This window comes from Aplidium turbinatum, chromosome 3 (assembly GCF_918807975.1).
Source record: "Aplidium turbinatum chromosome 3, kaAplTurb1.1, whole genome shotgun sequence".
In the NCBI taxonomy this organism is placed as follows: domain Eukaryota; kingdom Metazoa; phylum Chordata; class Ascidiacea; order Aplousobranchia; family Polyclinidae; genus Aplidium; species Aplidium turbinatum.
Genome location: NC_137474.1, coordinates 1,411,133 through 1,422,561, shown reverse-complemented (window position 1 = coordinate 1,422,561; position 11,429 = coordinate 1,411,133). Strand labels below are relative to the sequence as shown.

General features: G+C 42.2%; 1 protein-coding gene across 1 annotated transcript in view; it reads right to left on the bottom strand.

The window, feature by feature from the left end:
- Positions 1-146: 146 nt before the first annotated feature.
- The window catches only part of LOC145766965 (uncharacterized), a 42,288-nt gene continuing 31,005 nt past the window's right edge, over positions 147-11,429 (bottom strand). Inside the window, exons 22-36 of the mRNA XM_082578686.1 lie at positions 11,303-11,410; positions 10,811-10,945; positions 9,937-10,179; positions 8,552-8,731; positions 6,992-7,099; positions 6,752-6,868; positions 6,311-6,391; positions 5,953-6,069; positions 5,577-5,738; positions 5,009-5,265; positions 4,647-4,755; positions 4,060-4,251; positions 3,458-3,609; positions 1,691-1,825; positions 147-1,281 (exon numbers count right to left, since the gene is read on the bottom strand). Of these exons, the coding sequence (XP_082434812.1) occupies positions 1,006-1,281; positions 1,691-1,825; positions 3,458-3,609; positions 4,060-4,251; positions 4,647-4,755; positions 5,009-5,265; positions 5,577-5,738; positions 5,953-6,069; positions 6,311-6,391; positions 6,752-6,868; positions 6,992-7,099; positions 8,552-8,731; positions 9,937-10,179; positions 10,811-10,945; positions 11,303-11,410 (2,372 nt within the window). The 3' untranslated portion in view covers positions 147-1,005. The remainder of the gene's footprint in view (positions 1,282-1,690; positions 1,826-3,457; positions 3,610-4,059; positions 4,252-4,646; positions 4,756-5,008; positions 5,266-5,576; positions 5,739-5,952; positions 6,070-6,310; positions 6,392-6,751; positions 6,869-6,991; positions 7,100-8,551; positions 8,732-9,936; positions 10,180-10,810; positions 10,946-11,302; positions 11,411-11,429) is intronic.

Genomic DNA, 11,429 nt, shown 5'->3' with positions numbered 1-11,429 from the left:
GTAAAAACGCCTGAATTTGCTGTCTGGGAAGTCGTGTTGACACTTTAACTTTCAAGGGTGATATTGAATGGGGATTTTACGGATCAATGGACCCCGATTCTATATGCGGGGTTTGCGACATGGAAAGATGAGGCTAGCAACCTTTTCTTTCGACTTTAATATCCCAAGGTAAAGCGATTACAAAGTTACAAGCATTTTGTCACGTCACAATAATTCTTGTGCGGGCACAAAGGCTTTACATTATATGAACAATAAGAACTTAATTTTCAACAATGGCTGCAGAACATTGAGATGCAAAAGTATTGCTAGCTACCAAGAGACGCGATTTGCCGTAATAACAATTTCTAGAGAGTCGCATCTCTAGGCAGCCTACTTTGTGCCAGTGAAGTCGTTTTAAATATTACTTGTCCTTCGTGGGTTGTAGGTTTTCTATGACATCATAATATAAGTCACACAATATCGCAATTCAATTGTGCTCACAAGAGCACCAAACTAAATATGCTGAATCGATAAAGTATTCTAAGTCTAACGAACACACATGAAAAAAAGGCGCATTGGTGCCAGCCAACATATAACATCACAATTGTGTTGACTGAAATATTTCGTTCTGGTATAAGTGACATAAAATGCCTCGTCACAGAGCACGGGCAAAAACAGCAACACTTTGCACGATAGTTCAAAGAGGGAGCGAATAAATTCCTTGATGCTGAATACAAACCAGGTCAAGCAGTTTAAATTTCGACACTAAGCAAAGGCACCCAATAATATTTCTGAGGTATTTTCTTAGACTACAGGCTTCGAATCCGCGTAAAATATCTTCCTCGGTCTACAAATAAAACTTGCTTGCTGGAGCAACTTAGATGTAGTTGACTGAATGGCGAACGAAGCGATGCATTGATGACGCTGATTGAAGAGATGCCGATTGTCAAACACTCGTCATCAATTGCACAAATAGTGCGCTGTTTGACAATCGGCGTATTGTGCATCTGTGTAAGCGTTGTGCGCTTAAATGAACAAATTCGTGTTGGCGAGTCTGGTGCACACCTGACAGCGACTGACTCTTTCTCTGAGGTTCCGCGCTTTTAACGTCTCCATCGGCGGCGTTTGGAACTGTTCTTCGACCTTGATCGTTGAGAGCCAGAAGCTGTATTGATTGTTGTAGTAGAAACAGTGACCTCTAGCGCCATTGCACTCGATGAATGGGGTGGCCCGGAAATCCTGAAGACAGGACCCGGGGCTGGATAACGACTGCCCGCCTCCCTCAGCCCCTGCTGCGGTGTGCTGAAAGTAGATGATTCAATTTTTTTTAAAAACAACTTCTAATTGTGCATTCGCAGTTGGTTGAAACCCCAGAACAATCGCGATACTTTTTATAGAAAACAGAAGTTTGTCTCAAAACTAGAATAGAATTTCTGGGCCTATTAATTGAAATTAAACTCCTTTGATGCATGCCGAGTACTACTTTCCACTTTCAAACCAATGAAAGAACTGACATTCAAGAAATGAAGATCCCATCACCACAAGAGCTAACAGCCTCTGGATAGCACTGAAGATGAAGAATGTTTAACGTTTGCTGAACATGAGTTTAGTATCTGCGTTTTGGGACCTTTGTTTTTTGATTAGTATAGATTAACCAAGATTTCCAACTATTTTGCTCCGTTGGCATTCAATGTGTGATATTGTTACTCACCATGGCGAAGCTGTAGCCTAACCATAAACTGCTCCACCCATCTGGACAATTGGGAATTTGCATCGTCTGGCTGTGGACAGCCATCGCCATGGAAGTGGACTCGCACACCGCGCATCGGCTGATGTGTTCGCGCGACTGGAACAACAACAATATGTCGATTGTTACTGAACAGTGACAGATGTTCAAAACTCGACGAGGACGCAAGTAACTAACCACGGAGCTCATCATTTTGTATGAGTGGCCACTGACAACACACACGAGTGGAAATTGACTGGCAGCCGCCTACCAAGTGAAGTAACCGAGCCGGCGTCAGTTAGAGCTACCATTCGTCCTCTTTTAAGAGGATTTGTCCTCTTTTTTCAAGAAAAATGAATTGTCCTCCGAGGACACTAAAAAATGCTCAAATGTCCTCTTTTTTGACAGTTTGGGTTTTCTTGCTTATATTTTCAACGGGATTATATTGCTTGATGACGTTTCAGCGACGGCTTGTAGGCTATTTGTCTTCAAAACATTTTGTATACCAATGTAACATGCTGATTTTTAAACTCTACAAGAAATTGGCGCATTTTATGGAACTGTTGTTGAACGTTCATTGCCTGGTTCACTCTAAGATATTAAACGACATTATAAAGGCCATGCTCAATTTGCTCACACTTTTACAAAAAATTATTCTTTTACCTACATAGGCTACGTTTTATAATGATTAAATGATACAACGCTTGTAGACGTTGTTGATTACCAACTCAGTTTGGTTCGTTTGTTACTTGAAACAAATCGAAACGAATGTCTAAAACTGCAATGTGTATAACACCTAACCTACAGCAAAAGAAGTTGTGGCATGGATAGACCTACAACTTTGCAAGAAAAGGGATAGATTTTTAGTTCACGCCGCTTTTAGCATCTTAACGATTATGTGCAGCTTACTGTTTTAATCATATTTCTTGCAAGTAATTTAACAATTTCGTTAAGGCTGACCATTCCTTGTTGAAAAAATTAAGGCTTGGCTACCTGGAGATCGTGCCTGATTTGTCACATTTTGCAGATTTGTGCGATCATGGCTGTCTGACTGAAACTGTCAAAACTTAGGTATTTTTTTTCACTTTTTGCTCACTCTTAATTATATAAAACCATTTGTTGTCTTAACGAAGCACTAAAAATAAGAAAAAAATAAGTTAAACGTTCAGTCAATTTGTTTCTTGTTTTTTTTTCGGTAACTTTTGCTGCGTAGGCCTATACTGTAATGATCTAAAATGATGTAAACGATTCTTCAAGCGTAAAATTCTACTTGCTGGCGAAACGTGTCCTCTTTTTAGGCGATCAAAATATGGTAGGCCTAGCGTCAGTAGTTCTAATTACCGTATCTACAAGTAGTGAATGGGTTATGAGAATCTTTATTCTCGGATTGAGAAAGTCTCTTTGGAAGCTTGATCAAAACAGTCTTGTATGTTTTTAAAAGATTTGCACTAATGACGCAGGCCCGATCAGCGAGGTTGCCAGAGTGAAGTTTGCTGTTGGTGTGTTGTATTATTTTATACGTTAGGTTCCATGCATAAGAGCGCTGTTCATAAAATGTGGATCAAGCGCACACCCTGGGACTTGAACCAACGCTGCTTAATGTTGCCATTTCATTATTCACTGTTGGGACGGTTTTAAAAGACGGAGACGGACAGTTGAGACGGTTTTAAAAGAGACTTATTTAGCGTTGAAGCAAAACATGCATCGACTAAAGCAAAGATGTTAAACTAAAAACAGCATCATATCACGTACCATCTGGACACTAACAGGCATCATTGGGATGGGAGCGGTGGTGGAAAGCCAATACGACTTGTCATTCCTCCCTGCGTACTTACACACTCCGTTAGTGTTGCAATAAAGGAACGGCATGGAATTAAACATCCGGAGACAAGAACCGGCTTGACCTGCAAGAAATTATTTGTTACAGAAATTTATTTTGAAATGTGCTCTGCTGTTGGATTTAGCAAAAGGTGACTGATTTAACACATTTTAGAACTGAAAATGCGATCGACAAAAATACCGCCGCGGCTTAAACATGTACCGGAACAACTACTGATAAGTGGCAGATGTTCCGGATTGGGAACCAAGTGATATCAAGCTTTGATCACAAACGTAAAGACAAGCTGCAAAATTTAACATTCAATTAACATAAAAGAAATTTTGAGTTGGATAAGCAATTTCAATTCGTTCACGCAATGCAGAAGTAGGCTCCAGTGGAAACAGCCTTTCAGACAATTTTCGTGCTTCTTAAGTTGGGAAGCTGTTGCGTTTGTGATGTAGTTGAGTCAAACCCACATCCTTTTGCCCGACGCATCGAAAGTCTAAAGACATTCTCAGTGACATCACAAACTCACCTAAGTCCTGTCCGTGCGCCTTCTCGCTCCCTTCGATGTATAGCAAGCTATATCCCTCCCAAAGCTTCCTCATTCCAGCCGGACAGTCCGGGATATCCACTGTCTGGCTGTGCTTGACTATCAATTGTCCCGTTGGTCGGACATGACCGGATGGTCCAGGCAGGCCAGTCTGACCGGGGCGACCGTCAAGGCCTGAAATGCAAAAGCATTCACATAAAATCAGAATTGGTTTCCTTCAATAAGTCCCAACGGTCAACCAAAATTTTCTGCCAAAACAAATGCAGCAAATTTACTCATCATCTTCTGTCGTCATGTCGCTATATATCAGGGCACCAGTCGGTTAGCCACTGCCTGGTGTCGTCGCCAATGGGAACTAGACTTTCCACACCAATGTTGTGGCCCGTACAGCGGGAAGTCCTTGATAACTGATTCAGGTCAAAGAGAACGGTTTATTGGCCAACTTTCCAGGATACGATCAGTAACATAGGCTACGCAGAACATGGTCAAGAAAAGGAATCAAGCTATATTGACTTTTTGTAATGTTGAAACAATTTTGATTAAGATAATTATTTTTGCCACATGATTACCTGGAGTTCCAGATGGTCCATCGAAACCCTGAGGTCCGGTATTCCCCGGTTGTCCTGGTGTTCCTGGAATACCATCTCGCCCGTCAAGGCCGCGTGCTCCTTGCTCCCCCTAGTGGCAATTACAAACATTCAATTTAATTTTTGGAAGGTCAACTCTTCGGAAAGACAAAACAGTTTTTTACAATCTACAACCAAGACTGCGTTATTACAACGCACCAGCAACATTTCAAAGCAAAATAAGGTGCGAACTAATTCTATTGCAGTTGAGATTATAAAACATTTTCAAAGTAGTTGCTTATATTAGAATGCTAGCCTTTACTACAAAGACCATCGCTTAATTGGCTTTTTCTAAACAAACTTACCTTAAATCCAATCGGCCCAGGTAATCCTGCACGCCCCTTTTGACCCTTTACTCCAGATGGCCCTTGAGGGCCAATATCACCTTCTGGGCCAGGTATCAGGTCAGTTGGTTCGATGGAAACTCCCGGCATTCCCTTTTCACCCCTCTCCCCTGTCATCCCAGGATAGCCAGGCTTGCCAGGAGGACCATTGAGGCCAGGCAGCCCAATCGGCCCCTCCTGTCCAGGAATGCCCAGTAGACCTTGCTCACCCTTAGAACCTGTTGAACGCAGCACAGTTATAAAACCAATTTCATAATGACGTTGATTCAATGTACCATGTCAGCCAACTTTCAACTAACAAACGTAGGTAGGATTCTTTGTGTGTGGCGGAGTGAAAAGCTACAAGAGAGCACTGACAGCTACAAGCCAACAGACGCCTCTTCGAAACAACTTCCATGAACAGGAGATGCTTTGTGAGTTTTGTTGTAATGTTTTCAAGAAGTGATGGAAAGGTGGATAAAAGTTTTAAGCAAGAAATTACTCAAGAAACTCAACAACACGCACAATGCCATGAAAACCTCATATTCACCTTTTGGGCCAGGGGCTCCATCCCTTCCTGGGGTCCCAAATTCTCCTTGAGACCCAGGCAACCCATTGATGCCATTAGGCCCTGGAAGACCCGGGGCACCTTTGCTCCCCACTGGCCCTGTACGACCCTCGTAGCCTTGTTCTCCATTCAAACCAGGTTTTCCTGAAGTAGAAAGTTTCCAAAATTAAATAGGAATTCCGCCTACGCATCGAGCGCAACTGGTTTGGCCACTTCGGCATTTTTAAATTTAAAGTTTGAGGAATCCTTAAAAATCTCCACATTGAAGTTTAATCTTTAAATTTTAATGCTTTATGTTCTGACGTTTGCTTAGTTCGGCCTTCCACTTCTAACAAGGTTATGGAAAACCTAACCTTACCCAGCATTCCAGGCTCTCCTGTCTTCCCTCTCGGTCCTGGAACACCACGTGGTCCCGGGTATCCCGGCAACCCAGTTTTTCCGGGTAGTCCTGGTGGACCCATAAATCCTATCGGACCTAAAAGAAGCAATGAATTTAAACAATTCAGTAAAATCTTTTGGAATTCTCACCATGATTGTTTTGTGATGTCATAGTGAGCTAAACTTTATAGTCTCCAAAAAATGCATAGTCGCGATGGAACACTGAACATTGACCTCATATTCACGTCGACTGATGATGTTCACTGATGATGAACCCAAAATGGATATTACTGAACACATCAATGAAACAAAAAGATAAATGTTTATCAATATCAAACCTGGAATCCCTTGCATTCCTTGGAATCCCTGTTCCCCGGGACGTCCTTGGAGGCCTTGCTCTCCAACCTCACCCTTCATTCCTGTGCGAGTGAGGAATAATGTGCGCCAACGTAAAATTAATTGAAAATAACACAAAAAGCGTAAGATTTTTGAACAAATTGGAACCACTAGCTTCACAGTGTGCAAACGTCATTGTGTGTTTGTTCGACAATGCATTTGTGTTATCAAAGTAGGAATCATAAGATCCAGCTCTGCTTAGCGTCTTTAAAGATGCAAACCACAAAGCACCTTGTTAAACGTGCTGCATATCTTACAATGTCAAAATAATTGATTAAAATTAAAGACAAACAACATTCACCATCAAAGTCAGCGCTGATTTGAAAAGAACGTGGTAAGTTCAGTCCAACACTTACTGTCGGGCTATGCACAGCAAAACATACCTTGAGGCCCTGAGATGCCATCGGGCCCAGGTTTGTTAGATCGGCCGGGCCTTCCCTTTTCTCCCTTCTGGCCAACAACCCCATTCAAGCCGCTCAAACCTGGTACCCCAACTTCGCCTGGAAAACAATTTATTTTATTTCCCTAAAAATTTACGTTCCGGTTGTTGAGCAACGATGTCACCAAAAGCAAGTTTTGTGGAGACGAACAAGTCAGAGGCAACAGATGAACGTCCTACCAACCTCTTTCCCCCTTGGGCCCATCAAATCCAATCTCACCAGGTTCTCCCGCGGGGCCAACTCGCCCAGGAAGGCCAGCATCACCTTGTTCACCCTTGTCACCAGGGGCACCTGTAATTATGACTACCATTAGTTTGCACAAGCGCAATAAAACATTTTTTTTTTTAATAAAAAAAATAAAACATTAATTAAATGGAACATTAAATTTTAGTAGTTTCAGTTAAAAAAAAACACATTCTATGTTTTGGGAATATTGTTTGAAAATGTTTCTGACGGGGCTGAAGCTTGATGGAACTTGATCCTAACAGGTTTGCGCAGGTGAGGATTTGAACTAGTGACGCAGACCCGGTCACCGAAGATGACAGTGTGAAGTTCCTGGCTACAGTTGAAATGGCTTCTGTAACCTACTACGACCAGTAGGTAGCACTGGCTAAAGTTGTCCTCAAATGAGTAGCTCAACTGCACAGGGTGGGAGGTGAAGCAACGTCGATTGATGTTTGCGCTTCGCTTCCAGGTGGTTGAACCATGAGGAAGGGACATTGTCAAGACAACAACCACAACTTGGAGTGAGTTTCAAGTTTCAACACAAAAAAATCTCTGTTCTGGGCACTGATAGTGATTAAACACAAGAGGCACTCGCGATCAAAGCAAAGCGAAATGTATAACTTGCCATAACATTGCAGGGGTCTTAAAAAGGCAAAAGCGACCAAACGCGAACATTGAAGTCTGCGCGGAACCGAACGAAGTACAAAAAATTGATCTGCGTGTTGCTTCCGCGTTGAGCCTACAAGGATTTCATCGCCAACTGCCTTTTTTAGTCTTGAATGAATGCAATGACAGATTCATCTCTTGGCAAAGAAAGCGTTTCTTTTGTAGAAAGAGTTAAATACCTTGGTGTTATTCTTACCAATAACTTGTGTGATAATGATGACATTGCAAGGCAAACCAGATCTTCATACTGCATAGCAAACATGCTCAGATATAAATTCAACAAATGTAGCATTCTTGTAAAAAATGTGCTTCTTCGCACCTACTGTTCTGCATTTTATGCTTCTCCCCTTTGGTGTAATTATTCAATATCAGCTATTAATCGTCTGAAAGTTGCATATAACAACTCGTTCAGAATTCTGTTCAAATTGCCAAAAATTTGCAGCATTAGTCACATCCAAGTAAACCACAACGTGAACACTTTTTATGCCCTGCTAACGAAGAGCATTGCTAGCTTTGTAAATCGGTGTTGCAGCTCTTCCAACTCCTATATCAAAGCGTTAATGACCTCTGAGTGTTTCGCTCGTTCAATGTATTTACAACATTATAACCGTTCAATGCTTGTTGTTTGATTTTCAATTATTTTATTTGTATGTGTGTGCTGGCGTGTTTCTATGGACCTCTATCTTCTGGTCTGAACCAAATAAATAAATACATAAAATAATTGATCACAGACCAAGAGACAAATCACGGTGACAAGCAGAAAACTAGCAGTAACATTAAAGCATCTATTTTATTTGTTGACAATTTAATCAAAATAATGTTTGCTTTCGCAAATACAGTAAAAAGATTCACCTTGGGGTCCAGGAATTCCAGAGTTTCCTGGCTCTCCTTTCCTCCCTGTCATCCCATTAGGACCCGGGGACCCATTGGGGCCTGGGTTCCCACTTGGGCCCCTCTTTCCAGGATTTCCGTCATTTCCATCCTTCCCATCGACCCCATTTCGACCCGGCAGTCCAGGCTCTCCCATGTCACCTGGAGGAAGACATTTGGTTTGTTTCTTTCCACTTGGGAGTTAGTATTAAAAAGTTGATTTGTGGTGCAGAACTTGAATCTGGTGAGAGGAAGATTTGTCATTGCTTGAAGCTGCAGGATTTTTCTTCGGACTTTCTTGAGAAGCTTGTCATCAAAAAAAGTTACGTTAAGTGTGGTGAGGTATTAACCCTAAAGGCCATGATGGTTAACCTTATTCTGACGATAAGATCCTGAAGTGAGTCAGAAGAAAAGCACTGCAGCTTTAATACATGACAAACGATATACATGTGAGGAGGCCGAAATGGCGTGCCATTGTCTGCAGTTATGATATGTATTGTGTATGTATTATTAAAGTTTTGAAACGCACAGAAGCATTTTGTATCTTTGGACTGAGAAAGCATTGTTGGAAGATACTTTTTATCTGTTAAAAAGAAATTTTGGTATTTTGTGCACTTTCGAAAGTTTATGTAAACCGCCAAAAGTTTATAACATGGGACAGGCCAGTAGATGGAGACGACTACAAAAAGGTATAGGTTGGCAACACCTGTACTTCATAGGCAATCTTGGAAAACGTTTTTGCAACCGAGAGTTTTCACAAATCCAGCGATAGATAAAAACAGACACAAATTAGGAGACTAAGTGAGAAATAGATGTGATGAGTCAAGATCAAATCTGTTCTCCTCCCATCACTGTTCTCCTCCCATCACTGTTCTCCTCCCATCACTGTACTCAAACAAGACAAACTCGACCACTGTTCGTTTCACTGATTCGTTCTTCCACAATGGTTTCGTATGGAAGTGACTTTAGTTACATGAAAGCAGTTAAATTTCCAATGCGTTTACTCTCGAAAAGATGATTATAAATGGAATGACATATATCGACAAAAACGACGTCAAAACAAAATATTTTAACTTCACGCACACTACAAAACCGAGCCGGAATTATTAATAAAAACAAATGACCGAATAAAAAAGAGAAAGTTAATATGAGGTCACAGTTGATCAAGCAGGATCAACCTGTTGAAGATCACGCATCGAGCGATCGAAATGTTACTTGGGAATTTATATTCCATCTCTTAAAGATTACATGAATCACAGAAGGATCGGGTTATATGTGGTTCGATTCCGGATCCCAACCAATCCTTTGGTGGGAGGTAGAACCAGCACTGTATGATTCGTGTTATGTGTTTCACACCACAACTGCACCTTTCATTCCCAAGGGTCCTGCCAACCCTCTTGATCCTGGCGCTCCTGGCAGTCCCGGAGCTCCAGGAACTCCATCTAGTCCGTCAAATCCGTCTGATCCTCGATCTCCTTTCTCTCCTCTTCTTCCTGGCGGTCCTGGGAAACCTTCTCTTCCAGGAGCCCCACCGAGGCCTCTTGGGCCAGGCTCACCTGAAGGGCCACTATCTCCTTTAACCCCTGGTGGCCCATTGGCCCCATTCTCACCTGTGAAGTAATATGAGGAAGTTAAGTCACAACCAGTTTATTGTGCGCTCATTGTGACATCATACAGCGCATTGCAAACTCTACAATGCTGTGCACCTGGAAGCAGGCAAGAGACATTGAACCATCGGGTCAACTGCTTCCATTAGTTTAGCATGCCATTATGTGTCTTACCGAGACACAACCGCGTCCTCAGGAGCGATATCGAACCCTTGTGAGCGTTGTAAAGGCGCTCTTATGACTCGGCCGGTCAGCCGACATCATGTTTTAAAGGAGACAAATCCATGCAGCTCGTGTTCATGAATGTGCGTTGCTTGGTTTGCTATAAACTTATAGATGACAATCTTGCTACTGAAGTTGCACCGACTTTGCAAAATAAAAACTTTATAAACGACTGAGCACTGAGCAATCCATGACACAACTGACTATGACGGTCCATGGCGACCGTATGAGCAAAGTATTTGATAATTCATTCGAAAACATCATTTGCAAAGTAGAAGCTTTAACACTGGCAAAGGTTTTGCACTTAATTAAATACGTTTATAAATATGTTAGGCCTGCGTGTTCAACATTGCCTCTTTGCGCCCCTTCGGGCCTGGACACTCCCCCACACGCAACTCCTTTTGATTCGTACCTGGTGGACCGTGGTCCCCAATCATCCCCATTTCACCCTTAATTCCAGGGTATCCTCTTAAGTCAATGAGGTCGCCTGGTTTCATCACCCCCTTTTCCCCTTTGATGCCGGCAGGACCTTCAGGACCAGGATTGCCTGGAATAGTGATGCACAAAGATATCATTTGAACGATGACTTGCAGCATCGTTTGTTACGCCACAATGGCAAAAATTACAGATCCAATTCTTAAATATCAAAATATTAATTCTTTGAAAAATTGTGAAAGATTCTTTGGTAACTTCATCTTGAATTGTTGATGAAGATTACATCGTGCACTCGATGTCGCGGAGAGAAGGGTTGTTCTTGAAGTGCGCCAACCAAGCGCACACGCCGAGGGGTATAAAATTTTAGCAAATTAATGATATTTTCTGCTTTTATGCGAATCGTGATCATGAAATGAGGCAGCACGCACGCGTTGCCATGGTAATGTCTCTGTCACTTAGATACTCTCACCTGGTTCCCCATTGGCGCCATCTCCTCCTTTCAATCCCGGCAACCCATTTTCCCCAAGGGGGCCAGGTTGTCCTTGCGGCCCAGAAGGCCCAGGATAACCCAAAGGCCCTAAGAAAAAGAAAAAGCA